Source organism: Pagrus pagrus (assembly GCF_965226575.1).
Source record: "Pagrus pagrus genome assembly, chromosome: 10".
In the NCBI taxonomy this organism is placed as follows: domain Eukaryota; kingdom Metazoa; phylum Chordata; class Actinopteri; order Spariformes; family Sparidae; genus Pagrus; species Pagrus pagrus.
This window is the reverse complement of record NC_140194.1, coordinates 28,491,954-28,517,355: the sequence shown is the minus strand read 5'-3', so window position 1 is coordinate 28,517,355 and position 25,402 is coordinate 28,491,954. Positions and strand designations below refer to the sequence as shown.

At 40.9% G+C, this 25,402-nt stretch overlaps 1 protein-coding gene and 1 long non-coding RNA gene across 6 annotated transcripts; both read left to right on the top strand.

The window, feature by feature from the left end:
• The first annotated feature begins 2,880 nt into the window (after positions 1-2,880).
• On the top strand, positions 2,881-13,968 carry LOC311264238 (homeodomain-interacting protein kinase 1-like). 5 transcript variants are annotated; one of them, XM_084364938.1, is made up of 17 exons: positions 2,881-3,278; positions 6,805-7,015; positions 7,270-7,461; positions 7,559-7,740; positions 7,861-7,984; positions 8,472-8,582; positions 8,673-8,750; positions 8,833-8,981; positions 9,109-9,444; positions 9,627-9,721; positions 9,807-10,014; positions 10,280-10,545; positions 10,797-10,883; positions 11,777-11,844; positions 12,161-12,268; positions 12,904-13,085; positions 13,186-13,968. In XM_084364938.1, the coding sequence occupies exons 2-11, from the start codon at positions 6,821-6,823 to the stop codon at positions 9,917-9,919; spliced, it is 1,575 nt and encodes a 524-aa protein (XP_084221064.1). In that variant the 5' UTR covers positions 2,881-3,278; positions 6,805-6,820; the 3' UTR covers positions 9,920-10,014; positions 10,280-10,545; positions 10,797-10,883; positions 11,777-11,844; positions 12,161-12,268; positions 12,904-13,085; positions 13,186-13,968. The 5 variants fall into 5 exon arrangements, with proteins under 5 accessions (XP_084221064.1, XP_084221066.1, XP_084221063.1 ...); XM_084364940.1 differs by having other exon boundaries at positions 11,962-12,268; positions 12,907-13,085; XM_084364937.1 differs by having other exon boundaries at positions 11,962-12,268.
• Positions 13,969-23,936: 9,968 nt separating this feature from the next.
• On the top strand, positions 23,937-25,101 carry LOC311264062. The gene is made up of 2 exons (XR_014623432.1): positions 23,937-24,125; positions 24,757-25,101. It is a non-coding gene; the product is annotated as an uncharacterized lncRNA (long non-coding RNA).
• Positions 25,102-25,402: the final 301 nt, after the last annotated feature.

Genomic DNA, 25,402 nt, shown 5'->3' with positions numbered 1-25,402 from the left:
CAATCAAACATGCTGGTAGTCTGGTTGAGAGAGGAGAGCCCACAGGAACTGGGAAGAGCCGGCCTTTAAAGTCCTGGCTTCGAGGCGGGAACCAATCAGCTCCATGGACAACCTACAGTCAATTAAACACACCTGCAACCAATCACACACTCAACAGGGTTATTTAAGCAGAGAGACAACATATACGACCTCTGGGGTCGTAACACCTCCCCCCTTAAAAATGAACATTTCTCCCCCAAAGAAATGTGCAATTTCAGGAATGCAATAGGGTGTTCAGCTATCACAAGTCCGTCACTCTTTCCTGTTGAACCACACAGTCTACATAAAAGCAATCTTCAATCAGTGGGTGCAACAGCCACAAAACAAAAAGGGTCACTGTAGTGACGCTGAACTCAGTGCATCACCGAAGACCAGGAATCTAGTAAACTGCGATACACTGAAGCGTGCCCCCACTCAGGATTACCACCAAAAATAAAAAAGGCAAAATAATAAAGTGGCAATTCTTGAATTTGCCCAGCAGCTATCTAGTCAGGGTGCTCAGTCAAAAACACAACTCAACATGCAGCAACAACAAAATATTTAACAAATGAGATGCCCACTAAACTTAACTAAAGGCTACTTACACAAACAAACTAAACCACATCTACCTCACCTCATGGGCATTCAGATCCCGGACGAGCCCCCAATTGTTACGACCAGGGCCTAGGGGAAACCCTGGCGCAACATGAAAGTGAGACTCCCCTCTTTCCATCACCCAAGCACCACCAGCAGCAAAGCATTTTTAAAGGTTTTATTTAAAAACACATTTAGCAAACGAACAAACATGCTGGTAGTCTGGTTGAGAGAGGAGAGCCCACAGGAACTGGGAAGAGCCGGCCTTTAAACTCCTGGCTTCGAGGCGGGAACCAATCAGCTCCATGGACAACCTAAAATCAATTAAACACACCTTTTTGCGGAACTCATACATGTTCACAGACCAATCAGAGCTCTGAGGTCTGCAAATGACATAAATCTGGATGTGCCTAAAAGCAGGCTAAAAACTAGAGGCGATCTCTGATCTCACTTTGTCACCATACTATCGCAATACAGCTGGTTTAGTGTCACAATCAATAAAACACTCAGACATCTGAAGTGACACAGTCTGCTGTGAGATGTGTTTTTAACCTCAGTGATGTTCATGTGAATCAGGTGAATCAGGTGCATTGTTGTTAAACTGCTCCTAAAACACCTTTGTCACCAGGAGGCTCTTTCAACAAGCAGGTACACTGATGGTCTGGATTCATTTGTAGAATGCAGAACAGATCTTTTAAAATTCCCACACGTCCAACAGATCTGGTAAAACCATCCATGATCAGGGGAGTAAGAAGATGAACACATTGGACAGTCTGTGAAAACTCAGACACATACACACATACACACACAACTCCTTCCTATCAACACAGATCTATGAAGGAATAAGTCAAGGGCAGAGGTGGAAGAAGTAAACAGATCTTGTATTTAAGTAAAAGTAGCAATACCACAGTGTAAAAATAATGTCAACTGAAATATGGGAGCACTTTAATACTGCTAGAATCTGGAGTTCATGTCATCCTGGATACTAAAGATAAATATGCATCACATTCAGAAATGGACAGTGGTCACGTCTGCAGAAGATTCATTAGACATGTCCAACGTCAGGATATTGTATAGATATTAATAAGATAAGATAAGATCAGATAAGTCTGAACACAAGTGATATCTGCTGTCTGGATATTTAAAATATTAACAAAGTGATTTTAAGTCATACCTGATGATATCATGAGTCACAGATGTTGTGGTTGGAGCATATCCAACTCCCGGTATGGGACCACTTTTATACTGCTAGAATCTGTCAGCATATTGTATAGATACGACCAGTAACCGAGCACAAGCGATTTCTGCTGTCTGGATATTTCAAAATATTTTAAGTCAGATCTTATGTATATGTGACAGTCACATCCGATGTCAGGAAAGACTAGTATATCCCCATGTGTCATATTTCAACAGGATTAACTGGTCTTGTCTGTTAACTATAGAAAAAAATATAATAGGAAATGAACAGAAATGACATAGAAAACCACTTGAGTGCATATAACCCACCTTTATTATAGTAAATAAAGGCACAAAACAGAAAACGTGCCTTCCTGTAAAGGGCCTTTTGGCAAGTGGTCTTTTGGCAACATGTTCCTAGTTAGCTGCGTTGCGCTCCACTTTTGGATGCGAACTTGTACACCATAATTATTATTAATTTTAATACTACACAAACAGTGCAATGTTTAGACGCTCTGTTCTCTGGAGGGTGGGTAGCTCTTTAATTTGACATGTCTATAATAATAATTTGACTTTTTATCTCATAGTTTGACTTTTTATTTCATAATGTGACTTTTATTTCATGATGTGACTTTTTATCTCATAATTTTTAACTTACAATGTAAGTATTTTTTCATCATTTTTAGTTTTCATCTTATTTTTCTGGTGGAAATGGGCTTCCAGAGTATGTGGCAGGCAGAGGCTTCCAAAAGCCTCTCTCACTCTCTCTCTCTTGTGTATTATGTATTTATTGATCTCTGCCCTAACGTTCATTGTTTGAGACTCCACAAACTGAAGATTGTAAGTGGAGCTCTTGTAGAAACACCTGCTGCTCACACACAAATTCCACAGTTTACATCCATCAATTCAAATAAACTTTATTGGTATGAATGAAGTAACATTATTGACACATTTAAATTACATATTATTGAATGACGACATTTTACATAAGAAAACTAAATAAATCAATTTGCTGCACAGAATCTGTCACTCGATCACGCACACGTACGCACGCACGCGCGTCACTGAAGGCCATGGAAACAGAACGTTGACCAAAGCTATAAAAGCTGCAGCCCGGCGGCCATTTCTCTGTTCGCACATTAAACTTTGACAAGTTGACCTCCTGCGGATCTGCTGTTGGAAAGTTTGAATCTCGGAAACCTGATCAACTGGAAGACTTCATCACAAACACACTTGTTGGGTTAAACCTGACCACCTGGAAGATTATTCTCCACCAGACCTGTTGGATTATACCTGACCACCTGGAAAAGTTCTTCTGAAATAAACCTTTGGATTAAACCTGAACACCTGAAGACTTTTTTTTCTAAGAAACCTTGTGGATAACTTTGCTAGAGGACAACTACTGCAGAGCGTGGACCACCTTTAACTGCTGGAGAAGTGGTTTCTGGTGGACCCCCTGTGGCGAAGAACCTGCTGTCCAGTCTCTGCAGGTAGGACATCTTTAATTATCACACCAGATGTTTTTATTCATCTTCTCAAACGTGTAGAAATGGGTTTCAGTTGACAATGTACTCATGGTAAATTGTTGAATTTACAGATAGGATGTTAATAGCATTTTAGCTAGCCTTTCATGAAAAGTCAGTTTTGGGTGACACTGGACGTTTTCTTGTGTAAAATGAGTTTAGATGATAAGAATGTTCTGAAAGTCCCGCGACAGGTGAGGAATGTGTCCAGGGTTGTGTAGTGATTTTTAAATACTGTTATTATTGTTGAGGGCATCCATTTTTACATATTTAATGAGGAAAATTCAGAGGAAAAGATGGCGGCTGAGCCTTTTTTTGAAAAATGCCAAAATAAACAACGTTGTTGTCTCGTGCGCTGGAGACGATGGAACGTGAGGAGATGAGCTCGTGCAGGTGTGAACACACCAGGCCCGTCTCTCTGTGTGCAGCTCAGTTTGCTGCTGTAATTGTTGAAACTGAACTTAAAGTGTAACCGGACATGTTGTCTGAGAGAGTTCAAGTTCACAGTCGATCATATTTTTGAAGGACTTCTCACTGTTGCGTTCAGTCAGCACTCAGAGCTTGAACTTTATGTGTTGGTATTGAAAAGGTTGTGAAGAGATGAGGGTGTCGTCCAGAAGAACAGATTATTGTGTGCTTATTTCTGAGAAGTCCTGTTGTTAACTGCATGAGTTTTAATCAAGCTAAGCACAGCTGTTCTGTGCACAACAAACGTTTTGGCGGATATACAGTATACAAATAGGACAATGGACAAATGGTTGTGTTCTTGGAGGATAGGCCTACTTACTTTACATTATAGACTGATAAATGAATCAACTGGTATTCAAATCTGTAAAACCGCATCATATTTTATGAGCTAATCACAGGTTTTGGATGTAAAATCCTCATCTGTAAAGTAACTTGTAAAGAGGATCTGAATTAAAATCCTCTACCTACTGTATCTAGCTACCTGTCACTCAAATAGACCACGCCCCTAATTATGCATAACTGTAAACATTAATAACATTAAAAACAGTGAGTTACATAAAAGTTCAGATGAAGGGATAAATAATCTACAGAAACCAGCTGTAAAACATCACGTCTCCGTACAGCTCGTCTGGTGTAATCCAAGTCTGCAGAAGCCCTGAGACAAAGTGATCTGAAAAGATGTTATTGACACGCTGTATTAACCTCAAATCTTCACTGTAGCTGCTGGGATAAAAGTGTTAGTGTGCACGAGCTCAACTGCACGTCGAGGGTGTAAATAATGTCTTGTCAAATCAACATTTTTAAATGGTTCTCAGGTGTTGTTTTTGTTGTGGACAGACACATTTATTTGAACAAAGTATTTACAACAAAAACACCACAAACAAAGAACTTTTTGAGTATTTATTCTGTCAGTTTATTAAGTGAATACAGTTCAATACTCTTGATCATATACTGAACAGAATCTTTACAAAAATTCAAAACTTCACTAATAAAATGAATTCATTCAATATAAAAAGGAATCCTTCACATTCAAGTTAATACATGAACTCTGAGTGCAAACTCTAAAGAACATTCAGGGGTTCGTTTCTGCTTTTTCTTTTAAAAAAACACAGACGTCACCAGCGTCATTACAGAAAGTATTTATTTATTTTACGTTTCATTTTTTTTATTTTAACCTTTATTTAAATCACAAGAGGATAATTGAGGGCAAGCCCTCATTTACAATGATGTCGAGAGCACAGGGGAACAATGAGACAAACAACAACAACAAAAAACAGTTACATTCAAAAGCAGAGTAGCTGGAAAGCATTTTTTCAAAATTGGTCCATGGAAACGATTGTGTTGAGTTTGAGTGTCTGTTGTAAAGTATTCCAAGACGATGCAGCAGAGTAACTGAAAGCATTTTTACTGAATTCAGTGTTAATCTGGGGAACATTGAGCATAAAGTAATCACTTGAACGTGTTGAAAAGTTATTATGAGACCAATTTAATAAAGTGCTGATGTATGATGGCGTGTTGCCTTTCAAGACTTTATAAATGAAAGTGAACCAGTGCATGTCTCGTCTCGTGGATAAAGGTGCCCATCCAATCTTTTCATATAAAGTGCAATGATGGGTAGAGTAGCTGTCACCAGTAATGAATGCAGAGTGATAAACCAGTCCAGTGGTTTTAAAGTGGAGACAGAGGCATGTCTGTCAATCACTGAATCAAATGTGAATCACATCGGAGCATCTCATTTGTCTGAGTTTGTTGTCACGGCTGGGCTCAAAAGGAGGACAAAAGCTCCACTTTGTGTTGTTTTAAAGGTCCAGTGTGTTGGATTTAGTGCCATCTAGTGGTGAGGTTGCAGATTATAACCAACTGAAGACCCCTCGTTTCACCCTCCCTTATGGTGGCCGCTAAAAACATGAAAGTCCCTCTGTAGAATCGGTGTGTGGTTTGGCTGTTCTGGGCTGATGTAGAAACATGAACGTCCACAGGTATTTCATATTTTTAGAGCTGAACATGTTTCTCCAAAATGTTCATCTCCAGAAGATGTTGGAGTGATGTGTCTGCACAGTGTCCAACACTGCTGCTGTGACTGAGATCATTTACTTGTAATGTGAGGCGAGATGAAGAAGTCAATCAAATTTGTCCAGACAAATTGTCTACACCTGTAATATTTCTGCTTTTAAACTTTATTTTAATGGTGTTTTTTGTTTTTGTATTACAACAAACAAATGACAAGGGTCATTGTGGGTATAATGAAACATTAAAATCAAGATCTGAGCCACTTATAGATCTGATCTCTGTTACTACATCTGTCCAGTAGGCAGAGATATTAGGACACTTCCAAAAAATGTGATGGTGACCTGCAGACATGTTACCACACATTCTCCAGCAATTTGGATTTGTTACTGCAGGATTTTGTAGTGATAAGTTCTCTGTTTGTTTGACCTTTTAAATGCATCGATGAATACCCTAATCAGACTTATCTCTGTCTCTCCAATACTTTTATTATTATCATTATTATTATTATTATATTATTATTGTCGAAGCCTCCTGTAATATTTCTGTGTCTAGTTCTTTTTCCCAGTTGGCTTTAACATGTTCGGTATCATTCCCTTGCTGCCTCTGAAGACCCTGGTCTAGTTTAGACATTGTTTTTTGTGTTTTGAATTGGGACATTTATCACTGCATTACCCTCCTCAGAGAATTCTGGTTTCATCTGTTTTTCATATACATCTCTTACTTTTAGATACCTGTAGAATTCATTAGCATTTAGTGGAAATTCCCCTGATTTTGCTCAGACCTCAGACAATCAGATGATCACTGAAATGTAGAATATGAAATAAAAACATGGTTGTCTTTGTAAAGACCTTAAGCGATGGTTTAACATGTTTTGTGTCATCTAATCATTGACGGGGTAGAAACCGTTGGATGGTAGCAAAAATAAATATACTCAGTATCTGAAATATTGTTATGGTCCTTCAAAGGGAATGAAAGTAACTTCTCCTTTTTCTTTTTTTCACCTGTTTTGTTTCAGTATTCTGAGAGACAAAATGGGCTCCGATGTATCCAAGGAGTCCACCTCATCTTCCCAGATGAAACCCGTCCAGCTCCCCAGCGGATATGAGGTCCTGGAGGTTCTGGGAGAGGGCTGCTTCGGAAAAGTTTTGAAATGTTGGAAAAAGGACATCAAGCAGACTGTGGCTGTGAAGATTCCTAAATTCTTCGACGAGGACACCATCAATGAGGTGGGAGGTGTTGATATTTATGTTCAGTGTTGTTAAAGATATTGTATAGTCAGAGGTGCAGTAAGTGCCTCATGCAAACAAGCAATTCCTTTTACTTTAAGCTACTTTAAGCTATCTACAAACGTCACTATGTAAAGATATAGCTATTATCTGTACACTTTTAGTTTTAAGCACCACATTATGAAGACTTCACACGTTAACACATTAACTGACTGTAAAAAACAAATCATGTCAAACTTGCCGTGTGTCTCCAGGTTTCCATGCTGAGACGGTTCAAGCGCCTCAAACTTGACCAACATAACATCGTCAAGTTCATCGATTGCCTTCAAACCAAACATGGAAAGGCAATCGTGCTTGAGGTGCTGGATATCAGCCTAGGCGACTATTTTGAAGAAACAAGTTTAGCGCCTATGCTTCTGAGTGACATCAGAACCATCATCCAGCAGGTATGAACTCCAGCAGCACCATCAGATGGAAAGCAAAGCACTGAGCACTCTGTAGGTTTTAGGCTTTGGTACATTCTTACTGACCTTGTACTTTCAGGTGGCTACAGCATTTGAGGCGCTGAAGAGGATTGGGGTGATCCACGGTGACGTGCACCTCCACAACATAATGTTGGAGAATCACAAAACACGACCCTTCAGAGTCAAGCTGATCGACTTTGGTTGTGCCATTTCCACATCAGAAGCCAAGCAAGGCGCACTGCTGCAACCACTGGCTTTTAGGTAGGGTTCATTATTTTTATTGTTACACTGGAGTGAGTTAGTAGTACCATTTATTGCTCACTTTCCAAAATCAGTGTGACAGTGTAAACATCTTGTGTAATGTTTCTCCTCCACATTCAGGTCTCCAGAAATCATGTTGGGCTGTCCATTTTCTGAGGCCATTGACATGTGGTCCCTGGGCTGTCTGTTGTTCCTAATGATCTGCAGCAAACTACCGTTCAATGAATGGACTGAGTATGAAATGGTAAGTCACCTACTATATTCAGACAGTCTGTCAGTTACTCATACTTGTGTGTCTTCACTCGTGCTTGTGGTTTAGCTCTAATTAGTGCTCAGTGTACATCCCACATGTATGATGAGAAATCTAAAGCTGGAATTTAAAGGAAATTTAAAGAAAATAGGGAATGATAAACCATCTTGGTGTTTTGTTCAAACAGATGAAAAAAATGCTCTAAATTTACTTTGAGCGTAACAGAAGGAAGTTATCTGATGTTTAGTGGTTCAAAGAACTTTGTACCTTAGCTATGATGGGAGGTGTTAGCATTAGCATGTTGTGAAAGGATAACCTGCCCTACTTTGCCTCTGATTGGCCAATCTCACTTCTCGTGCTTGAACCGAACCAACCGACGAGAACTGGCGAAGAGATATGGCGATTCATTACTTTGCCCTCCTGAGAACAATACTTTGCTTCCTCTTGCATATTTTGATGTAATGCTATTTTTAATCTCCAGCTGCAGAGCATCATTGCTCTCCTGGGTCAGCCAGAGGACCGTCTTCTCAGTGCTGGTCTAAGGACAAATAAGTACTTTAACCGGACTGAGTCCAACAGCTGGGAGCTCAAGGTACCACAGTGAACCTTCTCTGACCTTTATTCTTTCATTCAGACTGATTTTGAAGAGCATTGATAAAAAACACTTTGAACCTTCTTTCAGACATCTTTTGAGTATTTCAGAAGTAATCTCAGCTGTGCCAACAAGGACCAGCTCCAGTCCCTGGACGATCTCAAAGAAGTAAGTGTGAAGTAACTTTCATTGTCACTATGATTGATTGTCTTTTCATGATGGTGGATTTGACCGTTGTTTCCTCAACTAGATGCGTCTCGAGAAAAATAATGTAGCTGAGGCCGCAGAGCGAGAGCAGTGCATCGAGCTCCTGAAGGCCATGCTGAAGGTGGATGCAGATGAGAGGATCACTCCCCGTGAAGTCCTCACTCATCCATTTATCACCAAAGACTACCCAAAGTAAGTGTGTGTGTGAGATGTGATTCCTGTAGGCGGTGCTGTGTCAGTTAGTGATGTTTTATCATTTGATCAGTGTCCTGTCGTGTTTCTGGGACATCAATGTAACAGTGAGTGTGTCTTTTTGTAGCAATGGGGCTTTGGCAGCAGCACCCCCTCCACGTAAGACAGACAAAAAGAACAAAAAGATGATGAGACCAAAGACGGCAGTCAGGGGTAGAAGACGCGTCGCTCCCTCCACAACATCGCCACCGTCCACTCATAATTTGGTTCGATGGAAGGCGATGGGAAATCTGAAGAGTGCACTCGGTGAGCCACCTGCCCCTCCTCTGACTGATGATGACGTCATTAACGTCCGACCAGACGACTGCACTCCATCTCCCACTTTTCTACCATCAGGCGTGATCCTGGTTCAGCCTGCGACAGCCCCGTGCATGCTGCTGGAAGACCAGGAGAGTGCAGTCAGGTGAGATGATGAAAAATAGTATCAGAACCTGTTGCCTTTGTCTTTCACTCACTTTCACATCAAATCCACACGATAGCTAGATCAAGATCTTTACTACAGGTGGTTTTGGTTCCTTGTTGCAGCTTTAAGATGTGATGACAATAACAGGAATAACACTAACTGACTTTTTGTGGTGTTTTCAGTCTTCAGTCTGGGCTGAATGAGACGTCAGGGTCCTCAATGACCAACACTGAAAGTAGCATGAAGTCCTCAATATGTGAGGACTCAGGCTCATGTGGTAAGTAACAGTCACCTCCACTTGTGTCTGAACTGTTGTGCACTTTGGAGTACGGCTGAGGTCTTTAATGTCCTTTGACTTTCAGAAAACATGGGGGCAAAGAAGAAGCATCAGAAGAAGAAGAATCGCTTCAGGCGCGTCTTCTCCTGGATGAGGAAGACCTTCTGTTCATGTTGCCCCTGTGTTGAGGAGGATTAGGGATGTTTGAAGGCCATGCTGAAGATGGATGCAGATGAGAGGATCACTCTCCGTGAAGTCCCCACTCATCCATTTATCACCAAAGACTACCCAAAGTAAGTGTGTGTGTCAGATGTGAGTCCTGTAGGTGGTGCTTTGTCAGTTAGTGATGATTCATCATTTGATCAGTGTCCTGTCCTGTATGTTGAGCAGTTGAATCTGTAACAAATCGTCACTTTTTTCTTAACCAGTCATATATTTTGTCTATATCTGCTGACTTATAAATGCAGTGAAGTACAATATATCCCTAAGTGAATATAATATATGTTAGTCCTGGTACAAGTGTCTCAAAAGCAGCTTCTTTACAATGTGTGTGACCAGAAACTCCACTGACAATCATCCCTGCTGCCGAGATGGAGCAGATGAACCCAGATGCTGACCGTGTTTAGTCAGGGATGGGTTGGGAGGAGATGTCCTCCATTCTCCAGGATGCCATTATTGACTTACTGGACAACCAACCCATCCCTTCACCTCCTCCTCCCAACCCTGCTGTGCTGGAACTGAACACCCAGCCTGAGCCTGTGCCTGCACACAGTCCGATCTGAGGATGTGGCGGATGTCTGCAAGACGCTTATATCCAGGCACAGGTGAGATACTAAGTATATGTTAGGCAAAGATGTCATTAGAAGTAGATCAGTGTCTGTATTGATACATTCTTTGTCAATGGTCGGTGCTTTGTGGCAAAAGAAGGCAGGAAAAATGTTCATTTTATTGTGAGATGACTTTGTTTTCCTGAATGTAATGCCTGTATTCTTCTGTGTCTTCATATATGGAAGAAGGGTGTCATGGGTTTATTAAATCTCTCTCTCTCTCTCTCTCTCTCTCTCTGTCTCTACAGTTCCTGCCCTATCAGTGGCCTGTGTACGGCGTCCTGATACCTGCAGCAGCAGCAGCCGTCAGTCACCCTGCTGCTCCTCCACACACAGTAAGACCCTTGTTCACCACACACACTCTGAACATCTCCACTGTTTGGTTGCAGCACAGGTTTTGTGCTGTAGGAGAAGGATATCAGTTAACAGCTTTACAGGACAAACATGAGTAAAATCTGACTTTGTCCTGCAGTTCCAGTTCAAAGGTCCCTTAGAAAAATGGCACGTTTTAGAATTATTTCAAGGAAAGTGAAGCTGTGTGCTCTTGAAGCTCAGTTGTATGTTTTGTGATGGTTTCTGGTGTCAGGCTGAGGCCAAGTACATCTTAACATTAAACAACTCTGCAGGTTAATTACATCAGTAAAACAATAAAATTCCAACAAATAATTTGTAACATGATAAATCTAAAACCTACAGTTCACAGGAGGATGTTATTTCCTTTTGTATAGCTAGTCAGAGGTGAAGCACAGTTTTAATTAAGTAAGAACTCAAGCAATGCTGCATTATGGAGGACTGAAACCGCCAAATCAAAATATATTAAGAAATGAATGTGTTTCAATAAACAAAAACATAATATTAAAAATTAATGGAGGCATTAATCAATTAATAAAATAATTGGAAATGTAGAAGAAAATATACTGAAATAACTTAGTTAGTGGATTTAACTGGGGAGAAACACAAAGGGGAAAGAATACAGAAATAAATGCATTAAAATGCCTTATTAGATAATTACATTTTAAAATGAATAAACCTGAAAATTAAATGAGAAAGCAAATGAAAAAGACATTTTGGCACTTTCAATCCTCCACAGTCCCTCAGCAGAAACATGCAGACGTGTCATGGCTGAATGCTGTAGATTTATTGTGAGGGGAAATCCTGACACCTGGTGGACACATGACACCATCGCAACTCATCTAACAGCCTGTTCTGTGTGTGTTTGTCTCTCCAGTACAACAATGTTCCAGTGGTGAGGCTCCCTGGAGGCTACGACCACAACCTGCAGTGTGTTGGAATGATGTAAGTAACACACACACACACACACACACACACACACACACACACACACACACACACACACACACAGAGTCTTTCTACTGTCTAGTCATGTGTGCATCTGACTTGTTATCTGTGTAGGAATGTGGAGCTGTTGTTCGCTCTTCCATCTGGAGTTTTCCCTCCTCCTGCTGTCCCTGCTGCTCCTCAGCCAAGCACCTCCAACTCAAATTAAGTTTGCTGTGGACACTTGATCAAAATGTATCAAATATGCAGTGCAGCACAGAAAAGGTTACTTTTTGTGTGTTGACAAACTGTGTGTTGTCTTGTCTGTCCACAGTGGAAGTCACTGTCAGCGGAGGAGCAGGCCATATACCACTAACAGGCAGAAAGAGAGAGAGAGCTCCACGCCCAGAGACACCCCGGCTGGTCTGTCAGCCAAAACTATGTAAGTACATACTGCTCACACACAACTCGTACATGTTTACATAGCAACATACATCACTGGACAAGAGTCACTGCAAACAGTCTTTATTGGCTGATGTCAGAGGGAAAGTGTAGAGATGTGTTTGGTATTGTGTCGCAGAAAAGCTCCTAAAGGTGAGGACTGTCATGTGAAATGGAATGAAAACTAGAAGACGTTTGATTGTTAAACTACATAAATTTTTCAAACAAGGAAATGTATTTCAAGGTATTTAGTTCAAGTAGTTCAACACTTTGGAGCGCCATTGAACATTTACATGAATACAAAGTTCAGGATCATTACAGATGAACAATTGTACATTTTATTAGACGTAATTTTATGGCGCGAAACAACTTCCCCACTGTGAACAATAACACTGAGGTACAATGGTTCCTGGTACAGGATCTTTAAAGGGGCATTGTTTTTAATCAGAAGAGAAAGATCTTGATTGACTGTTTTTTTTTTATGCCTAAACAAATAAACAAACTCTCTTTGTTTTCATGACTGAATAAACAAAGTGACCTTAAAGAACAACATAGTCACAGTAAGAAGAGGTATCTTATTTTAAAGTGTTTTTAAAGTTTTAGAAGACTGATCTGTGTTTCTGTTTGTTGGTGTAGCAGCGTCTAAGAGGCCGTGTGTGTCACCAGTGGCATCCACCTCACGGGCAGCTGTGATGGAGGCCTCGACCGCAGAGAGCTGTGGAGGAGCCATGTCCGCCTCAGACAGTCCCAGTCCTGTCACAGCGCACATCAGTGGACAGCCGTGGTGCAGCCGCCGCACACACAGACACACCGTGCATGTGAGTGACATGTATCACCTGCCACAGGAGTACAATGTAAGCCCCGCCTCCTGGTTGCATGTTCTAGAAACAGCAGTCACATCTCTGTCCTCCTCTGCAGGACTCACACAGAGTCCAGCCAATCAGAGGATGTGGAGCATCACCCGGTGATGGAGCAGCTTGATCCTCCACCAAGTCCATACAGGGTACAGCATCAGCTGCCCTCCTCTCCTCCCTGTGGCCCTCTGGGATGTCATGCATTTTGGTCCATGGATGTATAGATAGATGTTCAGATAGATGTTCAGATAGATGTTCAGATAGATGTTTAGATAAATGTTTAGATTGATGTATGTATAGTTGTATGTATAGATTGATGTAACGATTTATGTATAGATAGATGTTTAGATAAATGTTTAGAATGATGTATGTATAGATTGATCTATCGATTTATGTATAGATAGATGTTTAGATAGATGTATAGATTGATGTATCGATTTATGTATAGATAGATGTTTAGATAAATGTTTAGAATGATGTATGTATAGATTGATGTATCGATTTATGTATAGATAGATGTTTAGATAGATGTATAGATTGATATATGTATAGTTGTATGTGTAGATTAATGTAGTGATTTATGTATAGATAGATGTTTAGATAAATGTTTAGATTGATGTATGTATAGTTGTATGTATAGATTGATGTATCGATTTATGTACAGATAGATGTATAGATTGATGTATGTATAGTCGTATGTATAGATTGATGTATCGATTTATGTGTAGACAGATGTAGAGATATATAGTTGTATGTTGTATGTATAGATGTATGTATAGATGGATAAGTTGTATGTATAGATTGATACAATAGTTGCCATCATTTAAAGTAAACTTTTTAAACTGTATTTAATCAGCTCAATATGATTCGTTTTCTGCAATGACATGGTAAATACACCAAAAACTTTTGTCGCATCACACTGGCTTATTTTTTCACAGTGGAGTTTTATTAATTGGTAACTACAGAAGACATAAAGCTGTGTTTAACATAATTGCTGCTCTATTAATAACTTGACACATGAGACAGACACAAGAGCCAAAGCTCAGTACACATTAAGTATCAGAAACGACAGCAGGCTTTGAAGCCAATAACTGCAGAGGTTCATCAATGGGAAATGTTGCTTATACAAGGTAAACAAACAAAACAGCAACACAAACAATACGTCAGGGTGCTACTTCGAGTAAATGTGAATAGGGCATGGTAGCTACAACTCCACAAAAAGCTGTTTTTGAGGTGTTAGTGCTTCATCAACACTTGCTGTAGATCATAACTATGTAAAATAACAGAGAAAAATGAACACACTTCTGAAAGTTGTGTCAATGGCTCGATGTTAGTAGCACATCCTTAAGAAACCAGCTCAAGTTTAGCGCCAAAGCAAGCCCAGCCATACAGTACGTGGACAGACAATGTGATCTGTAAAACATTTACCAATGCTCAAAATCTATCATGGTGGTCAAGTCATACAGAAATGTAATCAACGTAATGATGTAATGTAATGATGATGAATCTGATTATTTAGATCTGTCTCAGGCTAAATACACAGTAGGACTGTGGGCAAAGAAACAAAATGGATAGACGAAGTTCAAATTAAGTCAAATCAAATCAAATGTTATTTATATACCCCAAAATCACAATCACATTGCCTCAATGGGCTTTACAGTCAGTACAGTGAGCGACATCCTCTGTCCTTAGACCCTCGATTCGAGTGAGGAAAAATTTGCCATCTTGATGGGAAAAAAAACGACCCTTTTAACAGGGGAAAAAAAGACGATGGAAGAAACTTCAGGAAGAGCCACAGAGGAGGGATCCCTCTTCCAGGACGGACAAACATGCAATAGATGTCGCATGTACAGAAAGAACAGCAAATCACAGTTTACAGGTTGCATTGACAGAAAATCTGATACAAATTATATATGTAAAGTGTGTGGATCCAGGAGACGACTGAGCGGGACGAGGCATCGCCAGGTGGTGCCTGAGCCACACGACCTCCTGTCCAACATGGTGACCCGGGAGAGGGCAGGCCACACAGGATAATTAGTAATCGATAGAGAGATCAGAGTGAGGAGGCCTCAAAATTTAAAGGGATACAGTTATAAGGAGATAGAGAAACAAGGAGAGGAAATGATCCAACGGAGCTCGGGTGTGACAATCCAGATCCGACAGTATGTGGGGCTGTAGGGGCCAGGAGAGGTAGATGGTCCCTGGGGCCCGAGGTCATCAGAAGTGAGCCTGAATGAAAGAGAGTAGGAGGAGGAGGAGGAGGAGAAAGAGGAGGAGGAAGCTATAGAGAGTGAAAGTGACACAGCTTGCAGCTTGTGGGAACAGAAAGCAAAACAAAGTTAGAAAATGCAATGTTAATCAGAAAGCAAATTATTACTCGTCGGCAGGAACATGTGGAGTCTAATACTATAGTTTACTCACTGAGACTGAGACCGACCCACTGAGGAAGCTAGCAATGGATGTCAAGGACTAATTAAAGGCTAAGTCAAAAAAGTGAGTTTTGAGTTTAGATTTAAAGGCGTCAATAGAGCCAGACTGTCTGATATCAGCTGGGAGGTTATTCCAGAGGAAGGGGGCCCGATAGGAGAAAGCCCTGCAGCCAGCTGATTTCTTCTTCACCCTGGGAACCATCAGGAGCCCTGAATTTTGAGAGTATACGGTACAACCCGGGAGACGAAGGAACAGAGCAGGACAGGATGGGAAACTGAACACACGAGCTGACAAAGACAGCAGGGAGCACACAGACTATATACACCATAGACACAGCTGAAACACATCAGGGAGGGGCAGACAATCCCAAAGCCTAGAAACATGGACAAAGGGAGGAAATGGAAAGTGAGACATGACACAGGAGGATATAACTCCAAAATAAAACAGGAAGTAACAACACCACAAACTCAAACTGTGACACATTATAAATCTCAAGTGTCTTACTATTGCGGATATTTTGAACGGTTGTTCTTTCTGGGTGAATCACAACATTGCGGATGTCTGGAATTATAATTCTTACAGGTCACTTTAAAATGCATTTATATATCTCTAAATATAATAATGTGATATTGTTAGATTATAATTGTGGTGTAATGTTGTGAATTTGTCAGGTTTCACACAGGTGTAACAACACAGTGTTTACCATCATCTGCTACTAAAACATTAGCATTTTCATTTACAGTAAGTGGTTAATGAAAAAGTCTGGGAGGTTGCAGGAGAATCACACAAAACCATAAGTAAACTGAGGGGACAAGCAGAAAATAGCATTTTCCAGTGTAATTCAATGGTTCTTGTCTTCTCCCTGGAAAATCAATACACAGATAAGAGGCAGGGGAAGCCCTGCAGAATAGGCCCGTTACTGACAGCAGAGATGTTGTGGAACAGCCAATGTGGGAAAAGATGCATGTGGTATAATTACACTGTATACTGTACAATTACCACAATGACATGCATAATTTCTTCATACACATAAATAAACATGATTAGAACAAACATTTATACGCTATTTAATCCTGAGTTAAATTTGTTCCCTTTCAGTCGTACCCCTCGGTCCAACACATACATTATGGGATACCATGCCCCCGTTTGGCCTGACTGAAGACATCTCTGTTTGCACCTTTAAGACAGAAGACCTGTGGTGACATACATGAGGCGCTGCCTGAACATATAGACATCCGTCACCACAGTCATCCTTCAATTCTTACTGGTCATCTTGCTAAGAACACCTCTGGTTGGGCTAGCCAGCTACAGCTGTTTACCTCAGCTGTTTTATCGGGGGATGAACAGGAGGCTTCATCATTAGGCCTGAATACCACCACTGATTCATTGTTTGGCCCAGATGAAACATTCTTCTCCAAGCTCAGAATCTGTCACAGATCACAAGACTTTCCTTTCCCCTGAGCCGACAGCCAAAAACCGCCTGCCCATGTTCCTGAACTTTGTGCCAGGGTTAAAGGATAAGTTCACTCAAAAATTCAAATTCAGACATTATCGACATTATCGAGTTGGGTGAAGTTCAGTCATCCACAAAAAGTTTATGGAGCTTCACAGCAAAATAAAAGTTATTTACAGAAATGTTTTGTTGATTACGAAACTTCAGCCGACTTTCCATCTGCATGAGGATGAGTAGATCATGACTGAATTTTCATTTTTGGGTGACCTTATCCTTTACACATGTCAGCTGGAGGAGACACAAGTGATGTGGCTGTGCACAGAGATCGGGCATCACACTTCAGACATTTCAAGCCGTGTGTCCGGAGGACTTCGGGACACTGGTGCCCCACGACAGTCCACTGGCATCTCTTCTCAATGAGGTTAGACCTGCCATGGATTATATTATCTGGGTGTCCTGCTGTGCAACTCTCTCCCTCTTCCAGGCGCTGTATGAATATATTAAATGTTCATCTGTAGAAGTCGACAAAAAGTCAAGTTTGTATTCAAAACACTCAAACACTTTCCCCTCCAGCCAACCAGAGGGTGACAGTCCTTCCCCTAAAGTGCTGCAGGTCAGTCAGTTAGTGGATCTCCTCCCTTTATGGCATGCATGCGCAGCTTCTCAGCCATGTTCAACCACTGCCTGCTTAATTTGTGATGCAAGCCGCATCTCTGGATGGCATGATGGCGTCTATGATCACTCACTCCATAATAACGAAGTGCCTGGAGAAGCTGCTGCTGAACAATATTTCGCCAGTTGTCACCCCACAACTGGATCACTTCCAGTGTGCCTATAAGGCTAGGAGGGGCACAGAGGATGCTGTGGCCTGCCTGCTTTACCTCCTCCCTCAGCACCTGGACTCACCAGGTCACTCTGTCAATATTCTGTTTGTGGACTTCAGCTCTGCTTTCAACACCGTCCAAGGGTATTTGATGATCCAGAAGCTACGCCAGTTCAACACCCCCTCCCGTCTGATCCACCTCATTAACAATTTCCTCACTGACCGGCTGGGAGCGGTGTGGGTGGGCACAACCACATCACCTACACTCACCACTAACACCGGAGCAGAGATGTGTGCTGAGCACATTCCTGTACACACTCTACACCAATGACTGCACCAGGCCATCACCCATCACCACGTACCTCAAATACTCTGACGACACAGCTGTCCTCGTCCTGCTCTCAGACAGCCACTCTGTCCTGGAGTACCACAAGACCTTTGCAACACTTCACCCAGTGGTGTGTAGATAACCATATCTCATGTCATCAAGACAAAAGAGTACTTTTTTTTGTTTTGTTCAGTATAGTATATATAAGTGATCCAGTGATAAATGTATAAATTCACTGCTATTGGAAACAGGAACTGTCAATACCTTACTCGGCATACTTTAAATGGCATTCATTTGCCCAGATGTAAACACAATCTGCTAGAAACAGGGCTAAAATGAGTGAGAACAGCCTTAATTATTACTCTTTTATTAACCACACATCTGTCCAGGAAATGACTGACCAGTGCAGCCAACTAATGCTGATCAACCAGAGCAACTTTAAAAAATCTCCCCACCTCCCGGACTGGAATAAACCCCGTCCAAAGAGCTTTATTAACTCAAATCTAAGTTACCTTAGCTAATTAGCTAAGCTAGCCTTAACTGGTCTTGCCATAATGGCACACTTCAGAATTAAAAAACAGCAGTAAAGCAATAAACCACATGATTTATGACAGGTTTAACTTTACTGGGTAGGTGAAACATAAAGCATATTCTGACAACATAGTTGATTCACTGTGTCAGGTCAGAGATCTGCTGCTGTTCATTCCTCCAGGCCTCTCTGTGGCACCATCAGGACAGTTTAAGGTGTGACTCCACCTGGTGTCAGCAGTGAGTCCTCTGTTTGGATAAGATGAGAAAGACAGTACAGACAGCCGTGTCCTGTGTGGTGTCTGAAATGACTGACATCTGCATACCTGATGTACCAAAGTTATATTTCATCAAATTTGGGACACACAGACAAAACTCCTTATAGTTGAGAATTTATGAGATGTCATCTGTACTGAAGCATTAGTTATAGAAATATTTAGATTTTTAAATAATCAATAATCTGTTATAGTAATGTACATCTCTGTATACTGATGTCATATTTCCATGAAGCTCTATGTCTGTGTGCAAAACTAATCAGCCCACTTGCTGGAATATTATTAACAAACATGTAATATTACCAGAATATAGAGAGAATTAAGAAAATTATATCTGCATTCTTCACTAAGATTAATATGCCACAGATACAATCCGTATTCTGGAAATATACTGAGCTGAGATGTTTCCAGACAGGACATGAGGTCAGATCTGAACCACATACATGACAGAGCTCAGATGTGTCTGCTCTCCTGGTATACTACATGTCCTCACGATGTATATGACTCCATATTTGACGAGATGTGGCTCATATCAACAAAACTGTGAATATGCATCAGAAATGGTCCGTATTCTCCAGAGAATGTCGGAGACATCACTTGTAATATTTCTGGAGTCTCTTTCCTTGTCTTCTTGTATTTAGTCATTTAGCGGTCATACATGTTAAAAACACACCATCATTACAGAGAAAGTCAATGACTCTTTTTAAGATCGTTTAATTCACCCTGCTGGCATTAATAATGACGTGACAGCTGCGCCAAGAGAATGACCTGAAATCACACCTCTTCTATTCATAATATGAATATACATAATTATTGATCATATGAGGATGATTGGTTCATCGATTGGTTCACTGGCTGATTGTTGTGCTCATAAATTAATTCCAAACACATTCAGTGTGAGCGGTCGCTGGTTCACTTTCGCCAAAATGTGTGTGCGTTATCGTGTGCCGCACGTGTCAGTTTGCGCATGCGCGTGTTTGTTTGTGTGCGCGGTGCGGCTTTGATTTGCGTTCTGTTCTCTGATCCAAAGCCATGACGTCACAGAGTCTTTGATGTAGATGTTATAAGTGATGTGAAAGTGGATAAAAAATACATTTTGTTGTCACAGACACAGAAACCACAGCGAGGACCTACACATCAGTGAACCACCTCCACCAAGTTACAAGCAAACTTCAGGACAAGAAAAGAAAAGAAGAAAGATGCGTCCATCTTTGAACTATGTTAGTCCAATTTTGAAGGAACTCAAAGCCAGGGCTCTTTCGACTGTCACTTCATCTTGGATATCAGAGGTTACAACCAACAACCTCATCTCACTCCTTGTCTTGAGGCTCATCGATAATGTCCCTAAGAGAACCAGAGAGTCCATTCGGACACACGACATCGAGACCATCATTAAGCGTCTCTCTCAAATGGCGCGGGATTACATCTACATCGATGACTCTGATGTTAGAAAAACTACTGACAACATGGCAAAAGTCAACCAAGCAGTGCTTAGGGATCTTTTAGAGGAGTTTGGCTCTGCTGAACAGTTACTGGAGGCTGCAGTGACACCAAACAGTTCATTTTTTGATGAAGCAGTTTTGGAGTATCTGACAACCCATCTGGCAAGCCTCCAGCGTACAAAAAGATCTGCAGTTGCCAGGTTCTGTTCAAGGGTAGGAAAAGCTCTAACCAAACCCTTTAGGAGGCGCACCACTGACAGCAGCAGAGAAATTACAATAAACTAAATTACAATCTCCACCTTTTCCACCGCCCCTCACGTCACCTCTAGACTATCTTTGCTGTGTGGAGTTTTTTGAATGCCTGGGTTAGTAGGGGTTTACTCCGAGTTGCTTCGGTTCCCCAACATGACGCTGTGTCATAAAAAAAACACTAACCAGGCCATTCAGGTGGTGCATCATGGGCAGCAGGATGACTAAATTACAATCTCCACCTTATCCAATGCTCCTCACGTCACCTCTAGACGATCTTTGCTGTGTGGAGTTTCTTGAATCCCTGGGTTAGTAGGGGTTTACTCCGAGTTGCTTCGGTTCCCCAACATGACACTGTGTCATAAAAAAAACACACCAACCAGGCCATTCAGGTGGTGCATCGTGGGCAGCAGCAAACACCCAACTAGAGAAGGCAAGTTCTAAAGAACTTGCGGTTGTCAATTGCTCCCTGTTGAGAAGCTGAAGCCAAATGCACAATGCTTGCTGTGAAAACTTTGAATAATGTCAGGAATTTATGAAATATATTGAATATTTTAGGGTTTTTGAAGAGCTGACGCTAAATGCGGATTGCTGGCTTTGAAAACTTTGAGTAATGTCCAGAATATCTAAAAACTGTGAAATAATTTAGGGTTTGTTGAAAAGCTAAGGCCAAACTGAATTGGTGACTTTAATTTATTTGAAGTCTCGTCTGAAGACAATGAAGCTTCCTAATAGTTGGGTGAGAATGAAGGATTAAAAATAGAATATAAGCTGTAAGCCAAACTGGAGGATGAAGAGATGTTACAGTGAGAATGAATCAAATACTCTGAATGGGACTGAAAAGTGAAATAAATGTCAATGTATCAGTGATTGGGAACAACAGTTCAGTTTAATGGGACTTAATGCGGCAGTTGGTCGGTGTTCCTGTCAGTTAAACTGCCCACCGAGCCAAAAGTTGTTGTCCGATTGCCTCCAGAGAACCACTCTAGAGACCAGCACGAGTTTTCCTACAGGCTGATGTTGTCATTTTCCTGCTGGAGTGAAAATTGTGGAAGCGATGATGATGAAACGTTCACAAAGGTGAGGACTTTCTCACATCAATTCAACTTTTTCACAGCATTCATACTTTTTGCACAGTCGCAGTTCAAACTTTGGTCACTTTTCAGCCACTTTCAGATTATTGCATTGGTGTGTATGGGGTGAAATGTTGACAGCCAGAGTGGAGGAGTCAACTGAAAAAGTGGGCAGGAGCTCAAAAAAATTCTGTAAACCTCGTCTTCAACTCGCGTTCGCTTCCACAATTTTCGCTCCAGCAGAAAAATGACAACATCAGCTTGAAGGAAAACTCGTGCTGGTCGCTAGAGTGGTTCTCTGGAGGCAATGGGACAAAAACTTTTGGCTCGGTGAGCGTTTAACTGACAGGAGCACCGGCCAACTGCAGAATTAAGTCCCATTAAACTGAGAGGAAAAATATCTGGAGGCAGGCAAACACATCCACTTTTCTGAACTGCTCCACAAGACACATTTTTGACCACACGCTCACACAAATTTCACAAAGTGCTCACAAGACTCTCATAGTTTCTACCATATCATTATTTGAGTGATAGCAGTTCCTGTTTTGGAGGGAGAAGCATGATAATGTGAGGTGAGCCTCAGCTAAAATCACTATTAAATCAACTCTCACAGTCTGTAACCATCAACCTGGCAACCAAAATCAATTGGGCCAACACAGAGAGAGACTGTGACATCTCTTCATACTCCAGTTTGGCTCACAGTTTATATTCTATTTTTAATCCTTCATTCTGCCTCCTGCATTCACAACCAATTACAATCTCCCTCTTTTTCACCTGCCCGTGCTTCTTTGAACATCTCAAAGCATGCAGCATTCATCTTGAAGGAAACAATAGGTTCACAAACCATCACAACTTACATCTCACCTGATTTGTAGGTCAGATGAGGTGGAGGGTAGCAGTGGTCAAGAACTACAGAACTTCTTTCCTTCAAGATGAATGCCATTAATGGACCTTTCTCACAGTGGGTACTTTGACATAGAAGTTCCCAGATGGCAAAATTGTACCAGACACCCTCATCCGGCCCACATGTGGATGAAAGATGGCTCTTAAGCAGTCCGCTCCTGTTTGCCAGATCTGGGCCACAAGCAGGCCGTACCGCCAAAGTACCATCATTCCACGCAGTATGTGGCCGCAACAATTTTGCTATCTGGCATTGATGTCATCCATTTAGGTGTGAAACAATTCAAATCAAATAAAACAATACTGAAAATAAAAAAATCTAAATCAAAATGAAAGAGAACTGTGGTAACTTTTGTAAAAAAAATAATATTGACGCTGATTTAAGAGAAAATATTGGATGTGTGCCTTCAGTGTCTCATTCTCAGCTCATTACAACAAAATGAGCTTCATAATAGAAAATGTAAAACTGTGACTGAACACAGCTTCTGAGACCGACGGGTGGCAGTATGGAGGTGGAGGTTCAGACGTTTCATTAACAATCTTTGGTATTACAGCAAATGCAAGGGCTTTCATCAGTGGGCCATAGGCTCAATCATCATGGTGTTGGCTCATTCAGTGATACATAGTGACTTAACACATATTTATTTACATGACAATCTTCAGGATTATTACTTTAAATATGTGTACCATTTGTCTTCTCCTGTCTCCATATTTGTAGTCCATATATGCCATAAGAGTAGTGAGTAGTGATGGAATGTAACTAAGTACATTTACTCAAGTACTGTACTTAAGTACAATTTTGAGGTATTTGTACTACTTGATGCTTTCCCTCCACTACATTTTGGAGGCACAGATTGTACTTGTGCTCTACTACATTTCTTTCAATAACTTTAGTTAGTTACTTTGCAGACTCCCTGCTGCATCAGAGCTAAAGTAGCACATTTTTAAATCACTGTTTTATATCTGCAATCGGATAAAAAGAAAAAAACCTAAACAAAAAAACACAAATAACAAAACAAAACACTGATTCCAGTAATCAGAAGAATGCAAATATTGGATTGTCCAATCTGATAATCGACCCATAGTATACAGTATATACACAACCAGTCAAAAGTTTGGACACGCCTTCTCATTCAATGGTTTTTCTTTATTTTTTATTATTTTCTACATTGTAGATCAATACTGAAGACATCCGAACTATGAAGGAACACATATGGAATTACGTAGTAAACAAAAAAGAATGTGTTTTATATTCTTTATATTATATTATATTATATTATATTATACTATATTATATATTTCATATTGTTCAAAGTAGCCACCTTTTGCTTTGATGACAGCTTTGCACACTCTTGGCATTCTCTCAGTCAGATTCATGAGGTAGTCACCTGGAGTGGTTTTCCAACAGTCTTGAAGGAGTTTCCAGAGGTGCTGAGCACTTGTTGGCTGTTTGCCTACCCAGGCCAGGTCATCGGACGCAGCACTCCATCACTCTCCTTCTTGGTAAGATAGCCATTATAAAGCCTGGAGGTGTGTTTGGGGTCATTGTCATTGACATTTTTTGTACCAAATGATGGTCCCACTAAGTGCAAACCAGATGGGATGGCACTCAAATGCAGCTCTGATGAGCTTTAATATTTTTTTAAAGGGCTCAGTAATTTAGTTTTAAACATAACTCAAACAGGAGTAGTGCATTTATAAAGTGCATTCATAAAATTGTTGTAACCCTTTAAACAAAAGGGGGAAGAGTTGGTGTACTGCTTCACTGAATGAGCAGTGCCTGCATGCACATAGACCTCGCAGGGGCAGAACATCCTCGTCAACATGTAGAATGGCAGTGTGTATAGATGAACCTCTAGGTGGCAGTGCAGTTTAACCATATCCACAGTTTTGATTGTGCTGCCACTGTATGCAACAAGGTTTGTGGATTTAATGCATGCCCATTTTTAAATGATTGTTTTTTTTTGCAGGTAAGGCAATGTTGACAAAAAGCTGGACTTGTATCTCTCTCAGCTGCATGACTACTTCCACAGTTGCTACAGTTGTGTTCCCGTTTTTTCTAACTGACTTTTCATATTTGAATCATGCTTCTGTTTCCTGGTGAACTTGTGCCTTTCCACTTGTGTCTCCACAGGGACGAGGATGTTTCCTCCCTTGCCCGACACTCACTTCAATGGCCTCCTGTACCGTTAGATTGAGGAGAATAGATGCTTGTATGCAAACTGGCTTGTCAGCGTGTGTCGCCGTGATGAAAATGTCATATTCTTCTTCAAAGATTTCATTTTTTGCTGATGTTACCGTTGCAGACGAATGGGTCGGGCTTCAGGGATCCATCTGCCATGCTCACTGTTTAGCTGCATCGTCTGGCAGACTTAATTGTCCTAAAAACACATCCTGGTTGAAAACAGTCCATCAGAACTCTGGAATAAAACTTCTGACACCATGTTTGATGCTTAACTTATTAAAGGTGCACTATGTAGTTTTTGGGAAGAAATTTTAATTAGAAGAAAAAATCTTCACTGCTGGATTTTCATACTTTCATACTTTTCATACTACTTTCAAACTAAATAAACAGACTGTCTTCGTTTTCATGACTGAATGAACTAAATAATTGTGTGTCATTGAAGTTTTTTCACATCAAGCTGCATTCCTAACTACCACCACCAGTGTCTAGGCTCTGCAGGGAAGTCAACCTCAAACTGGAAACACCTACTTACTAAGTACTGGTCAAAGTGCCAAAGGTTATTCTTTCTGTTCATAATAAAATGTGTCTTACTTCA